Source organism: Protopterus annectens, chromosome 13.part0, assembly GCF_019279795.1.
Source record: "Protopterus annectens isolate FY-2018-M chromosome 13.part0, PAN1.0, whole genome shotgun sequence".
NCBI lineage: Eukaryota > Metazoa > Chordata > Ceratodontiformes > Protopteridae > Protopterus > Protopterus annectens.
In genome coordinates this window covers 1,124,515,061-1,124,532,034 of record NC_056747.1, presented here as the reverse complement: position 1 = coordinate 1,124,532,034, position 16,974 = coordinate 1,124,515,061, and the positions used below count along the sequence as shown (strand labels likewise).

The window sequence follows — 16,974 nt, the reverse complement described above, 5'->3', positions numbered from 1 at the left end:
CCAACTATTGACATACTGTCCATCTGAATCTCAACTGTTCCTGAAGGAAGAGCAGTCTGAAAGGCTTGCAACGCTACAGTACTGCCCTTAGCTCCAGTACATTGATATGCAAGTTGGCCTTTGTGGGGACTAAGTGCCTTGGATAGTCTTATCCAGATAATGTCCCCAGCCCCATCTGGGAGCCGTCCGTGGTCACTATGGCTTGGGGTTGTGATAGGATAAAGAGACGGCCTAGAAAAATGTCTTCGGAATGCATCCACTAAGCTAAATCCTTTTTGCAATGACTGGTGATCAAAATCAGGTCCGACATGGGTTGGTGTAACATTGACCACTGGGACGCTAGTAACAACTGTAGTATCTTCATATAGTATCTTGCTAAGTGAACTAGAGTTATAGCTGCAGCCATGGAGCTCAGTGCTTGAAGGACTAGGCGAGTGGTTACTTTTCTGTTGCTGGTTAGTTTCTGTACCTGAACTTTGATTTTTTTTTTCAATCTCACAGAGGGAAGAGAAGCTATTGAAGTTTGAGTATTTAGAAGGGCACCTATGAACTCTAAATTCTGAGTTGGGATTAATTTTGATTTTTCGTGATATACAATTATTCCTGGGTAAGAGCAGACGTGGAGTACATGGTCTCTTACTTCTATCAACTGAAGCCTGGTCGGAGCGGTAACGAGCTAATCATCTAGATATGGAAACATTCTGAATCCCTGCAGTCTCAAGTGAGCTGCTGCTACTGCCATGCACTTAGTGAACACTCTAGGGGCTGTGGTGAGACCAAAGGGCAGAGCTCTAAATTGAAAGTGATTGGCTCCCAGCTGAAAGTGGAGAAATCTTTTAGATCATTTATCTTTATATGGTAATACACATCCTGAAGATCTATTGAGCACATCCAATCGCCTTCGGTGATCGATTCCTCTGGGGGATCTAAGTCTTTTTCCAAAAAGCACAAGAATGCACTGTACCATGATCATCCAGAATTTGGTTTGGCGAACTGATTTGTTCAGTACACTTAGATCCAAAATTGGTGCTTGAGAGTAAAAGCAACCACATCTGACATGAAAAGTGGCAAATGAGATCTGAGGTAACAGGGAAAGCAGCATTGTGGTTAGGCTTGAGAGTTTTTGGCTTCTGCTAGCTGTAGTAATGGCCGAGTTGGTTCAGATGCTTGGAACCGGACCCATATGTCGACAATAAAATGAAAATCGACAACATTAGATTATATTTTTGCATCAGGATTTCACCTCCTCTGCACCCCCAGATTCTCTAAGATCGCTACATACCAGCACACTTCTTAGCTGTTCCTGCTTTTGACTCAAATTTTAGCTCTGTCATTAATCCCTCCTAAAACTGGTGATTTTTGGAGAAAAGGTACTGAATTACACTTAATAAATAATGACAATAATTATGGTTATAGATTCCTTTTATTTTAGAAAATGTATATTAATTCACATTCTCTTATCCTGTCAATGTATCAAGTTAATAGTATTAATATTTTAAGTGTTCCTGATTGCCCTGATTACTTCAGGATTTGTCCCTGATTTGTTGAGAGCTATGCCTCAAAATAGGGGAAATACTCCAAGATACTACATCCTCCAACTTAGCATGTTTATATCCACATATCTGTAGATGTAGTTTTGCTATTCCATGCATCACAACTGATACACTGTGTGCGTTTGTGTGTATATGAGTGTATATGCGTGTGTGTGTGTGTGTGTGTGTGTGTGTGTGTGTGTGTGTGTGTGGGGCTGTGTGCGTGTGTGTGAAACACTATAAATGATTAAGAAAAACTATTCTGAAATCATGCAATGTTCAGTTATGCCTTCAAAATCCTATGGAAGCAGCTGCTGTTTAAAACCAAGTGGCTTTCTACTTAGCTGCAGTGTATACGTAAAGCTATAGTCCAGAATAAAGACATATGTATTAATGTTTGCAGCATGGTGAGGGAAGCTTCAATTCAGTCTGCCAGAAGAACAATGAAGTTAAAAGAAGACAGATGAACAAGCTATACTTCCTCAACAAAGTGAAATAACAGAAAGAAATGACAGAAAAATAATAAAAATTGCTGCCATCACAAATGTCCTCAATGTAAAAGCCCAGTTTACAACTCGTTTTGCTTACATCATTTGCTTTCATACTCTTGTGACTACTGCTATTTGGTAAACATACCACAAATAGCAAACAGACAGTCACTGCTTTAGGAGACTAAGCTGAATGAATGAATGGAAGTATGCTTCAACAAACTGAACCTTTATTAAAAAAAACATAACAGAAAGGAATGAAAAAAATACTATCTACAAATAAACCACATTTCAAGAAAACATCCTCAGAATTGTCTGAAATGCAAATACTAACCCATCTGTAGAAAAGAACTGGGATTTGTCAGATTCTTCCAAAATACTAGAAACCAATCTATACAAGTCTGTTTCACTGCCATAATCATTTCTTTCACTGTGAATCCTATAGAAACAAAAATAAAAATACAGAATTACAAACTAAATGTAACTCAAAAAAAAAAAAACTTGAAAAATCTTGAGCTATCCAGCAAATGTAAATCAAGTTTAAAATAATTAACCTTAGGCAGAAGCTACTTTAAACCTATGAAATATGACTGCACTTAATCAAAACTAATGTAATTCTGATGTGCTTTTATTGCGTCACAGCTTACTGCATCTCATTTTATCAAATATGTTTTATAATAAAGCACAGTGGTTTGGTTTTATCAAAACAGCAATGTGTAACTTGGTATATTTTTTGACACTTTTAAACTTGTTTGTGTACTTTGCTGTTTGCCAACCTCAAAGAAAATGGAATAATATTAATACATTCCTTTTCTCTAAGTCTATGTGATTTTGGAGATGGCACATGTAAATAGGGGGTGGGGGTATGCCAGAGAAGACGCGCCTCAAACGGAGGGTGTAGAGGGGCTTTCCCATGTAAAAACATTTGTACAGAGGAGTACATCCAGATTCCAAAAGCAAATTGCAGACAGCACAGCACACCAAAGGAAGTCGTCAAGGTGTCAGTGATGGATATGATTTCATAATGTATGCTAAAACCAGGACCAATTAATTATCTATTAATTGCAGGATAACTGCAGACTCTACACATGCACACCGGAATACAAAACAGAACAGGTGCGACCAACGATTTAAATGTGACACAGTACTTTGCCAATGACTTTCGGATAGCACTCGGTTGAGTCTCGATGTGTTTAATGTTAGTGGTACTATATTCCAAGAATTCCTACGGAATCCTGTGAATTACACATACCTATCTTAAAAAAATGCAACCGGCATAATATACTACAGCTGGCTGGGGTACTGCAAGCCATAATAAGAGGACAATCTGCAAAGGCATCCCAGAAGACAGCCAGCCAGGCTATAATTAAGCCAGCTCTCTGAACAGTTCTCTGTAGATAGATAGATAGATACAGAATAGATAGATAGCTGGTGCAGTCTGTGTGCAATCCACATGTATGCTCGCAGTCTGAGGAGTAACCCAGTACCAATGGAAATGAAAGCGTGCCTGAGTCTAGGTATACTGGCCCCTAGGACATTTCAGTGGCATATGGGAGATGCCACAGGAGTATTCTAGACTGTTGACAGTCACATTCTCACATAGTTCCTGGCAGGAATGAGCATCAAGGCAGATGAATATATCCATTTCTCAACAACAGCCAAGGACTGCAGACATGCCATGCAACAGTTCTGTGCCAGAGCTAACTTCCCCCGCATTCTCGATGCAACAGATTACACCTACATCCCTATCAAAACCCCAGTTGTACCTGTTGCTAAACAGTACATCAAAAGAAAGGGGTGGCCACTGCTCAACTGTCAAGTGGTGTGCCCTGCAGATGGTCTCACTAAGAATATCATGGCAATACAACTCGGCAGTGTGGATAATGCAGCAATATGGAGGGAAAATACCTTGAGGTCTGCTTTCCAATATGGTGAAATACCGGAGGGGCTCCTACTAGCTAAGTACATAATCGCTGTTATACAGAAAGTAGTAGCCAGACAATGTAACAGGAAGCAAGATGAACAAATATTCCTTCTCATTTCTCTGAAAACAGTTGACTGCGGTTATACACTGGAGCCTTGTCTAATGATATCATATAGAGACCCATCAACCCCTGCCAAGGATGAATACAACATAGGACAAACCGCAATACAGGAAATACCATCAAGTGTGTGTTTGGCATGCTGACAGCAATATTCAGATGTCTGAAAATATCCAAGGGTGCACTCCAAAAAAAAAAGGCAGGACAGATAGTCACCATGTGTGCCATGCCTCACAGCATGATCACATAAAAACATGGTGACCTACCAACCACAGGTGTGGGTGAACTACCCTAAGAACCCCTGATGTCTGACATTGATACCAGAACTGTTACGTGATGATCAGGAGAACACACTGATGAGAAAAAATAAGTGTGGGTGACAGAAGATGTGGCAGTATGTCCTAGCTCAGGCAACACAGCAAAGTCTGACACACACCTCTGAGTTACGACAAGACACATTTACAAATGTACACAGACTAAACAGTAATGTTTACACAGTGCTGCCTCACAACAGCAGCACAATGCACGCTTAATGGAAAAAAAACATTAGTTGTCCATACTGAGCATCATACATAACAGAAGCATATGATACACCTCTAAGACCATACACACAACACTCAGCAAGGAACACATCTGGATGTATACAGAAAAAACATCACCCTAGAAAGTCTCTCGGCAAGGTACATCACCAAAGAGGACCACACTGGCAAATGTCTGGCATGCAGGAGGTGTGCACAACAAAAGTTGTCGTACAGGTAGGAGATCACCATACAAATAACTAGCATGGGAAGGCAGCCGTAAAAATTGCCAGTACCACAAGAAACATAAACCCATGCAGTGTATGGGAATGTATCAGTACAAACATTACCTAAAAGCAGAGGTCATACACTAATATTGATGCATCACACATAGCAGTGTGTAATATGTAACAGTGTGGTACAACACAGAAAACAGAATACAGACAGTGTAAGTAATGACAAACATCTCAAGAACTGCTCAAAAAAGAAAAATGCAACAAACAAGCTTTACATCCCATGCCTTACATGGAATGTCACAATTAAGGCAATCAGGAAACAAGCAAAGCTGCCACCAACTGAGAATAAAAAAAGATGCGGATCAGTAGACACCTGCAGAGAAAAAAGCTCGTACACGAGAGAGTAAAAGTCAATCCTTTATTCCACAAATGTCCAGTTTAGCGCTTTCAACTGGTAAAACCCAGTCTTCTTCAGAACTACTTGAAAATACTCACACACAGATATTTATAATCAAAGTGAGTCATTCAATAAAAAAGTCCGCCAAAACTTTTAAAGGTATACTTCTCACTTAATGACTGAATCAAAGTCACAAGGTAAAATACATTTATAAGTCAATGAAAAAACTATGTACCTACTTAATAAGTCACAAGAGTGTATACATAAAAAAAAAATATATATATATATATATATATAAAAAATCCTGTCTAATCTATGATAAAACACTTCACAATAAACATGAAACTACATGATTCTAAACAGGTGAACTGAAGAGAATATGTCTAAGCCCACTAAAGGTGCAAGTTAAATATAAATCTAACCTATAAATAAATAAATTATTTATGTGAAGAAATGGATCAAGACTTACTGGGAGAGTATCAAAAAAGGTTTAATGCTAATGAACTCATTCAGTGCAGGTGGTCTGGTAGCATCTAATATGATCTGCCACCTGCTCTCCAAGGCAGCCAACTGCATCTTCCAATTCCCTCCAAATAATGTACTCTTCACTTGGTCTATAATGGCAAAACGAAAATGATGCTCTCCCCCATGATCATTTATATGTCTATATAGAGCATTTTTTGAATCTTTTTTCTGAATACGATATAAGTGTTCATAAATACATTTTTTTAGAAATCTTTCTGTTTTGCAAATATAGTACGCGGGGCAAGATGTACAGGAGGCTAAGTAGATCACCTGACTAGTATTACAATTCCCTGTTCTAGTCTTAATACAAGTATAGTTTGTGTCTTCAAGTCGAATGTATCTATCCTCATTAATATGGCTACACTGTTTGCATCTACCACATTTTCTAGTACCTTTATATATGTCTACTTGGTCAATGTTATAACTAGCCTTCTCCAAAATTCTTTTTAAATTTGTACCTGTCTTATATACAAATTTAGGTATACGTCCCACAATTTGGTCCAAATTAGAGGCTGTAATAATATCCCAATGTTGGCACAGGATGTCCTGGATGAAGTTAGAATGTGGTGTGTATGTTAAAATACATGCCCGACCAAACAATTTTTGTTCATCTCCTTCTACTTTCATACTAGCTACATAATTGCCCAATAATGGTGGATATTTCTTTCCCCATTCCTTCTGTATGTAGCATGTAACATCTTTGAGCATACTTTCCGGATATCCACGGTTGAGAAATAAATTTTTAATAACATCAAGTTCTAACCTCATAACAGATTCAGTCGAAGACATCCTGGCCGCTCTAATACACTGCCCCTTAACTATATTTTTAAAAATGTGTGGTGGATGGTTACTGGAAAAATGTAAATAATCATTGGAAAAGGTTGGCTTCCGATAAATCTTGGAAGTAAAGCCTTTATGATCCAGTCCAACCAGAACGTCCAAATAGGGGATGTTTACTGCACTGGTGTTGTAAGTAAATTTTAAGAATTGAGAAGAATTGTTTAGGAATGACATAAATTCTTGCAACCTCTCTAAAGATGTCTGCCATAAAATAAAGATATCGTCCAAATATCTAGCATAAAATTTTACATCAGTGAAGAAATTGCTCTTAAATAGTACTTCATCCTCCCATTCCAACATCACAAGGTTTGCAAAAATGGGAGCACAAGATGCTCCCATGGCAACCCCCTTGATTTGTCTGAAGAACTCTCCTTGGAATACAATATAATTATGATCCAGGACCAATCCCATCATGTCACATAGTAAAGAGACCTTTTCCCAGCTTAATCCAGAATATTTCCTCAAGCTGTTTGAAAAATATTCCAAGCCAACATCTTTAGGTATACTTGAGAACAGATCCACTACGTCTATAGTTAAGAGGGTGAGATCGGTTCTCCAGTTTTCTTTAGTTAACTTCCCCAAAAAGCTCCAAAAATCTTTCATAATATGTGGGATGACCCCATAGATGTGCTTGAGCTGATTATCTATCCATCTACCAACATTGAATGTTTTAGACTTAGACCCAGAGATGATGGGTCTAAATGGAGGTTTGTCTATAGATTTGTGTATCTTTGGGATCCCAACAATTTTGGCCAACACCGGGTAGTCATTTTTCAAAAACATATATGTCTCATTAGTAATCCTATTATCTATTAAGTATTCTTCAATAGCCAAATCTATACGTCTATGACCTATATTAATCTGATTAATAGAAATACTTTCATAAGTGTCTGTCTGATGTAATATATCATAAATACGAGAGTTGTAAACATCAGTATGAAATAAAACTATCCCTCCACCCTTGTTAGGTTTCATAATACGAACCTCCTTGTTTTGTATCACTTTATTTAAACATTCTCTTTCTAAATGTGATAGGTTGGTCTGAGTGTCATAGTATATGTTGTGTTTATTTCTCAGATCCCTACGTAACCTGTAAATATCCTTACACACTAGTTTCTCAAAACTGGATATGCTAGGATTGGAAGTTGGGACATAAGAGCTTTTTTTGCACAGTTGGTTATTCCCTTTACTACCCAAGTTGTCCTCTTTGTTGTCATAGAGAATGGCTAAATTTAATTTACGACAGTATAACTTTACTTGTTTGATATTATCAAATAAGTCACTGCGAACTGTAGGTATAAACTTCATACCTTTACACATAACACTTATAAATTGTTCATCAACCTCCACGTCAGTGTAATTGTAAACATTGAAGCCTTCGTAACTGGTAAGGGTACATGGGTGTGTATGTGTGAACAATGTAATACCCTGCATATTCTCAACATTATCTAAAAGCTCAACAGTCGAAGGATTCAATGTGGGGTGGTCCAAACTATGTAACCTATCCCCTGTATCGTCACTGACTCTAGTGTGGGCATCATAAGTTATTTCCTGTAATTGTTCCACTGTCTGTTGGGGTTCCTTGTGGAAAGTGATTTGTCCCTCTGAAAATTTCCTTCTTTACTGAAACCCCTATGGAAAGCTCTAGTAGAGTGTATATTTAAACCTTGCTCATTAACTTTTTCCTTAGGCCAAATATATGCCCTATTGGCACTATATGACTCTATATCTCTAGTCAACTTCCTACTTTTCCTATCGAAAATACTATGTGCCTTGCTGTCTGCTAGAAAGAATTGTTTCTTAAACAAATCTTTCCAAGTGTCAAAATCAGCATTACTAGTAATTGCCTCATACATACTTTCCAATTCATCTGCTAGTGAAACCAGTTTCTCATGTTGGTACTTAAGCAAAAGTTGCATATAAGCACATCCAAAGTTGTCAAACAACCCATTAAATTCGTTCACCACATCTTGTTTGTATGAAATGCCTAATGGCAATTTAAAAAACCTTAAGCCCTTGGGCACAACATTAATTTTCAAACAATTGTTTAAATAACTCACATCAATTTTAGTATTTTTGTAAGAAGTTAGTCTTTTGCCAAAATCAAAAATCATTTCTTTTAATGAACTGTATACATATTCTTTATTGATGTTATTATGATGTCCTTTCTTAGGAAAGTCAAAAACATCCTGTTTGTCATTCAAAAAATGCTCCATAAGTTCTCTTTCATTAGCAGATTTGGGTAATTTGTTAAAATTATACCTATTCAACTCGACACTGCCGTGACGAGAGAAAGTCCTGAAGCCCTGATTAGGGCTAGAAATATTATATTGAACAGTACCTTTGTGGTCATTGTCTAGCTTCTGCTGGTTGTTTCCGTAATGCTTCCTCGGATGTATGGTCTTTGGCCTAGCACCGGTGCGCTCCGCCTCTCGCCTTGCCCGTATAATACTGAAGTCGAATGTAAAATCCTGGGCCGGGGATAGCCCCAACGGATCAAGAAAATTACGCTCATCATCCTGGATGGTAAAACGGCAGTGTTCCTTAAGTGAATCATCGCAAGCATCAGGAAGATCTATTGCGCTGTTGGATGTATGGGCTACATCTTCGGTAACCCGAAGAGCTTCTGGGAACCCTCGTTCTGGCGTAGGTAGATTTCTCCTTGAGCGTGCACGTTCTCGCTCACGTTCACACGAGTTGTATGCTGTCCGAATGATGGATGCCACGTCCCCCTCTCCATTTTTGGAAGATGAGATTCTATTTTCACGAGTTACATCACATAAAGGTGGTGAATTGAAAGTTTTATCATTTTTGGTTGCTAAATTAGTAACCAAGTGAAAAGTTTCTTCAACTCACTTTGAACAGCTGAAACTTCAGCTCGTAATACATCAAACTCTTCTCGAGACAATGAAGCACCGGAGGTGTCTTCCTGGTCCAACATCGTACTGCAACCAGGAAACAAGCAAAGCTGCCACCAACTGAGAATAAAAAAAGATGCGGATCAGTAGACACCTGCAGAGAAAAAAGCTCGTACACGAGAGAGTAAAAGTCAATCCTTTATTCCACAAATGTCCAGTTTAGCGCTTTCAACTGGTAAAACCCAGTCTTCTTCAGAACTACTTGAAAATACTCACACACAGATATTTATAATCAAAGTGAGTCATTCAATAAAAAAGTCCGCCAAAACATTTGAAGGTATACTTCTCACTTAATGACTGAATCAAAGTCACAAGGTAAAATACATTTATAAGTCAATGAAAAAACTATGTACCTACTTAATAAGTCACAAGAGTGTATACATAAAAAAAAATATATATATATAAAAAATCCTGTCTAATCTATGATAAAACACTTCACAATAAACATGAAACTACATGATTCTAAACAGGTGAACTGAAGAGAATATGTCTAAGCCCACTAAAGGTGCAAGTTAAATATAAATCTAACCTATAAATGAATAAATTATTTATGTGAAGAAATGGATCAAGACTTACTGGGAGAGTATCAAAAAAGGTTTAATGCTAATGAACTCATTCAGTCCAGGTGGTCTGGTAGCATCTAATATGATCTGCCACCTGCTCTCCAAGGCAGCCAACTGCATCTTCCAATTCCCTCCAAATAATGTACTCTTCACTTGGTCTATAATGGCAAACGAAAATGATGCTCCCCCATGATCATTTATATGTCTATATAGAGCATTTTTTGAATCTTTTTTCTGAATACGATATAAGTGTTCATAAATACGTTTTTTTAGAAATATTTCTGTTTTGCCAATATAGTACGCGGGGCAAGATGTACAGGAGGCTAAGTAGATCACCTGACTAGTATTACAATTCCCTGTTCTAGTCTTAATACAAGTATAGTTTGTGTCTTCAAGTCGAATGTATCTATCCTCATTAATATGGCTACACTGTTTGCATCTACCACATTTTCTAGTACCTTTATATATGTCTACTTGGTCAATGTTATAACTAGCCTTCTCCAAAATTCTTTTTAAAATTGTAATTTTAAAATTGTAAATTTTAATTGGAATTGTAATACTAGTCAGGTGATCTACTTAGCCTCCTGTACATCTTGCCCCGCGTACTATATTGGCAAAACAGAAAGATTTCTAAAAAAACGTATTTATGAACACTTATATCGTATTCAGAAAAAAGATTCAAAAAATGCTCTATATAGACATATAAATGATCATGGGGGAGAGCATCATTTTCGTTTTGCCATTATAGACCAAGTGAAGAGTACATTATTTGGAGGGAATTGGAAGATGCAGTTGGCTGCCTTGGAGAGCAGGTGGCAGATCATATTAGATGCTACCAGACCACCTGGACTGAATGAGTTCATTAGCATTAAACCTTTTTTGATACTCTCCCAGTAAGTCTTGATCCATTTCTTCACATAAATAATTTATTTATTTATAGGTTAGATTTATATTTAACTTGCACCTTTAGTGGGCTTAGACATATTCTCTTCAGTTCACCTGTTTAGAATCATGTAGTTTCATGTTTATTGTGAAGTGTTTTATCATAGATTAGACAGGATTTTTTATATATATATATATATATATTTTTTTATGTATACACTCTTGTGACTTATTAAGTAGGTACATAGTTTTTTTCATTGACTTATAAATGTATTTTACTTTGTGACTTTGATTCAGTCATTAAGTGAGAGGTATACCTTTAAAAGTTTTGGCGGACTTTTTTATTGAATGACTCACTTTGATTATAAATATCTGTGTGTGAGTATTTTCAAGTAGTTCTGAAGAAGACTGGGTTTTACCAGTTGAAAGCGCTAAACTGGACATTTGCGGAATAAAGGATTGACTTTTACTCTCTCGTGTACGAGCTTTTTTCTCTGCAGGTGTCTACTGATCCGCATCTTTTTTTATTCACAATTAAGGCAATGCTTTGATGCAAAGGTTATTGCTGAAATATGACTCAGTTAGAGGTAAGAACAGGTTCAGTCATGCAGAGCATCAATGACAATGGGATACAACAATATAGGTGTGTGTGTGTGTGTGTGTGTGTGTGTGTGTGCGTGTGTGTGTGTGTGTGTGTGTGTGTGTGTGTGTGTGTGTGTGTGTGTGTGTGTGTGTGTGTGTGTGTGTGTGTGTGTGCAAGTGTGAGTGGAAACAAGGAGATATGGAAAGGCACACATAGGAACTACATGTCAGCATGTGGATAAAAAAAATGGAAATTGGTCCCCAGAAGTGTAGTGAGTGCTGAGGATGAGGTATGTACAGTATCATATTAAAATGCTATAAGTAACACAAGTATGCATACAGTGGCAAACCTGTGTATGCTGGAATGACACGCAACAAAGAAATGTATAATGCAATCAGTGTTGGGTGAATAAGATAAAAAAAAAAGAAGTTACATACTCACTATAATGTTCCATCTGTGTTGTCCATTTTCATTCTTCTGCAACTCTTGGGTTCAGATACGATCCTCAGATCTGAATCAGCCACTTCCACTAGCTCATGGATCACTGAAATATCTCGAGCTCTTCACTTTCCCATAATGCCCTAGTCCCTAACATATCTCAGATCTTGTTTGCTGCCCTTTATATCTGTAGAGCACTGCAAAGGAATAAACATATTAAGATAACCAACAAAAACTGAGATTCAAAGAAATTAACATGGTTCCTTCAGCATCTTTGATGCATCCAAAAGAATGACTAGGAGGGAGTTTGTGGCAGGCTAGTTGAGGAAGAATGAAAATGGAACACACAGGTGGAACATTAAGGTGGGTACATAACTTCTTTATCTGATGTTGTCAATTTTCAATCATTCCTCAACTCTTGGGACAGAGTCCCCAGCTACCTAAACCCCAGGAGGACTCTAAGGAAAGACATTTCTGAGTACAGTTGAACCAAAAGCTGCTCTGCCCATAGAGGCAGATCTAATTTATAATGAGAAATAAAAGTATGAGGACTGGCCCAAGCTGAGGGTGCCCAAATATCATCTAGAGAAACTCTAGACAAAAAAGCTGAAGAAGTACCCATAGATCTTGTGGACTGTGCTCTTGGTGGTTTGGATAACGATATGCCCAGTTTATTATAAACAAACGTAATACAATCAGTAAACCATTTAGCTAATGTTGTCCAATTTTGAATCCAAAAAAGTTGCAAGCAGAAAAAAGACTGGTAAGTTGATAGTTTGATTCATATTCTGACATCACCTTAGGAAAAATGGAAGGGTTAGTTCTTAAGGATACTCTGTCTTTACGAAAAATCAAGTAGCAGGCCATAGAAGACAAGGCTTGCAATTCTGAATCCCTTTTGGCAGAGGTAACTGTTACTAAACATAAAGTTTTCCAAGTTAAATATTTTAGTTCTGAGTTAGCTGAAAGTTCTAAGGGAGACTAGGATAGAGCTTGTAATTCTAAATTTAAATCCCAAGGGGAAGCAGGATCTTTAACAGAAGGTCTTAGGAGAAGTGTTCCTCTTAGAAAGGCTCAACAAAGTTTGGAAGATTGTAGACAGGAATTATCTATTCCAACATGAAAGGTGGAAATGACAGCTAATTGGACTTTAATGGTACAAGAGCTATATCCTTCATTGAAGATTGATGCTAGAAATTCCAGAACTATAGAGACAATAGCAGAAAAGGGATCTAACGGATTCTGTTGTGCTCAAAATACAAATCTTTTCCATTTACTTTTGTAATTTTCTGGTGGAAGCTTTGTGATATAATAAAAGGATATGGCAGACTGGGGAGGAGAGCCTGGGCTGTCTAGCAATCAGTGGAAGGGAAGAAACCATGCAAACAATTTTAGGCAAAAACTGTCTGGATAAATCGAGTCTGTTGGGTGAAACAGGCGTCTGGAGCTGGATCCAGGCTCTAAGGGGGACGAAGAAGATGAGCCCAAAGAAAGGGAAGCCAAATCTGAAGAGGCCAATAAGGGGCAATGAGGATTACAGTGCTCTTCAATTGAAATGCTTTCTGAAGAAATTTGGGAATAAGGGGTATCAGGAGATAGGCAAAAAGGAGACTGATGGGCCAGTCATGAAGCTGAGCATCTCTCGTTGATCACCTGTTGGGGGATGAGGGCAAAGAACCTGCTGCAATTGTTGAGAGGGGATGCAAAAAGGTCACAGCATGGTTGATCCCACTGATGGAAAATCCTCTCCACCACCTTCATGTTGAGAGGCCACTTGTGAGGCATTAGAATAGACCTGCTTAACTTGTCTGCTATCACACTGGACTTCCCTGGAACGTGTGTTGCTATCAGAAACTGATTGAATAAGATCGCCCACTGCCAAGCTTCTTGACACAGGGGGTAAGATTTGGTTCCCCCTTGTTTGTAGATATACCAGACCACTAACAAATTGTCTGTTTGAATCACAATAGTACCAGTGGGGAGAGACTTGGAAAACATGCAATGCTAAGAGGACGGCTCTAATTTCCAGGACATTGATATGCATGTTGACATCTTTGGAGGGCAATATGCCTTGAACTCTCCTTCCCAGGCACCTAATCTGGGAGGCGTCTGTGGTCACTATGGCCTTGGGTTGGGGAAGAATAAATGGGTGACCTTCTTGCACTTGACTTGATTGTATCCCCCATAAGAGATATTTTTTGCAAGCTTGAGTTATCTTTATCTACTAGACAGAGGGTGGTAAAGAATGGACCATTGAGTAGTTAAGGTCCATTGTAGTATTCTGATATGGTACCTTGAAAATGGTACTAGGGTGATAGCTGCTGACATGGACCCTATAGCTTGAAAGATTAATTCTGCTGACAGAGAAGAGTTTCGGATGATTTTCCTGGCCTGGAAATGAATAGTCTGAACTCTTGCCAAAGGAAGAGATGCTGTTTGTGTGATCAAGTTGAAAGAAGCACTGATGAATTCTAATGTTTGAGTTGGTTCCAGATGAGATTTGTTGTAATTGATTGAAGTACTCAGATGGGAGCTAATTTGGAGTACGTAATCTTGGGCCTGTATAAGCTGGTTTCTGGTCGAAGCAGTGATGAGCCAGTCGTCTAGATACAGAAACACTTGGAATGCTTGCAGCCTCAAGAGAGCTGTCACTACTGCCACACACTTGGTGAACACTCTGGGAGCTGTAGTGAGACCAAAAGGCAGAGCTCTGAATTGGTAATGATTGGCCCCCAGAGGGAAGTGCAGATATCTCCTGGAGCATCTGTTCATTTTCATATGATTGTACACATCCTGAAGATCTATTGAGCACATCCAGTTGTCGTTGTACAGAAAAGGCAGAATAGATGAACCATGACCGTCTGGAACTTTGTGTACTGAACTGACTGATTCAGACTGCTGCGATCCAAAATTGATCTACAGTACCATTTTCTTTGGCACTAAAAAGAATCCTGAGTAATTTCCAGACTCTTTCTGGTCTGGGGGACCTCCTGGGTGACTCTTTTTTTCTAGCAGCTTGTTTACTTCTAGTACTGCTGCCTCCCTCTGACTGAGTGGAACATCAGGGATTTTCTTTGAAACCAAAGGAGGTAGATGGGAAAAAGGTATGATATAACCTTTGGATATTATCCTCTGCACCCATGAATCTTTTGTAATTTTTAACCAGACTCTCTGGTGCAGGAATAAACAACCCTCGACCAACTCCAGAGATGGACAGCCAAGCCTCTTTTTAGGAGTACTGGTAGGATCTGTCAGAGAAGGAATCTCTTGATCTTTGGTTTTGTGGACCCTCTCTGCCATGAAGGAGGCATCTTCCATTACAGCCCCCCCCCGACTCTGGAGAAACTATCTACATGTAGATCTTGGAAGGGACCCTGGGATTTCCTGAACCACATCTTTTGACTTCCTCTTTGATTCCTAGAAACAGTTCATTCAAGGATCAAAAAATGTACACGCACAGCAGACAAGGTTTGTCTTTCTGTTCACACCTGGAGAGTGTCTTTCACTCTGGGACCAAATATAGAACTTCCATCAAAGACAGCATTGACAAAGGAAGTTCAAGGGTTCTGCAAAGTCACACAAGTGCATCCAAACGTGGCTCCTGATGGAAATACCTGAACCTGCCACCCATGAGGTACCTTCTGCTGCATGAGAGATAAGCCTCATGGACAAACTGGAAATGGACTGAAGGGTAGTCAGCTCTGAGGGAACAGTGCTCTCTACCTTGGAGGGTATGATCCCAGACAGGTATTTGGTAAGTTCTTTAATCAAATTCATTTGAAGTCTTGTGAAGTGTGCCAAGTAGTTCAGCAATCAAAGTGCAAAGGTCACTTAAGCATAAACCCCTAGACTCCCTGTTAGGAGGGTGGACAGAGGAACTCTTTTCTGCTTGTTCCTTCTTAGTGGCTGCAGTTACAACTGCGCCATCAACCGGTACTCCTTTTCTCTAATGGATTCTGTCCTTAGGTGGTGCCAGGATCTTGTCTGGTCTCTTGGGTACTGGTTCAAAAGTATCAGGCTTACCAGCGTGTGTAGTCACCCAGGAGGTAGGGAGGCCAGCACGAAAAGCCTTCAGGAATACAGACTCCTCCTGGGAATGGTTAACAGGAGACCAACCACCCCATTGCTTTAGGAGTTCCAGAATGTCAAGAATCAAATAAACTGCCCAAACCAATACGAGTACACTTGTCAAAATCAACTGAATAAAATCGGCAAAAGCACACAAGTGTATTCACCACGGACAAGGCAATGCCAAGTACTCACAAAGTCCAGTAAAATACAAACAAATTCTTTAATCCATTTGAGGTCACAAGCAGGAAAATGAAGTTACAAGCAGGAAAATAAGCGCTTTCGTGTAACAACTGTATGCTTCATCAGATTCTACTCATAATATAGCTAATTCAGTTTATATAGCCAAATGCCATATCTAATTGATGTAATTAAGCAATTAGCTGAATGGTAAATCATTTTACTTAAAGCAACACCTTCCTCGTATTACATAAAAACTCCAAATTAGGCATCGGGTGGTGATCTTGAGGACCCTTCACCTTCATCAAAGTCGGTATCTTCAGTGACTGAGTCTTGAGGAGAGCCTATGTGCCTCCATTTACACTTCTTCTTCTTGGGAACTTCTTCAGAGAGATGTTCCGAAGAAGTGTTGCAAGAAATTAGTATACCCTGATGGGTATCCTGGTGGGTAACTTGGGCTGGCTGTCCCTGTGGTAGGGATGAATAAGGCTCAAGATGCAGAGACAAATGGGCTGGAGTGGTTGAAGAGAAGAAAGTGGAGAAGTTCGAACTCTAGGGATAGAAAAAGCTCTCTCCACTACTTCGAATGCCAAATGCCTAGGAGAGAAGGAAACCGACGGCTCCAAAAGAACATGCTTACAAACTGTAAGCTCCCTCCTCCCTGAAGGCAGAGCACAAGAAGAGGGAGTCAAAGCCAAGTTGTCTAATGCCAAGGGTCTAAGGGGAAAAGATGTCTCCAACAGCTTCAGAGTTGACTCCAACAA

General features: G+C 39.0%; 1 protein-coding gene across 1 annotated transcript in view; it reads right to left on the bottom strand.

The window, feature by feature from the left end:
- MEIOC (meiosis specific with coiled-coil domain) overlaps positions 1-16,974 on the bottom strand; it is a 2,160,044-nt gene that overhangs the window by 1,588,373 nt on the left and 554,697 nt on the right. The window contains exon 2 of the mRNA XM_044055092.1: positions 2,355-2,459. Within this exon, the coding sequence (XP_043911027.1) occupies positions 2,355-2,459 (105 nt within the window). The remainder of the gene's footprint in view (positions 1-2,354; positions 2,460-16,974) is intronic.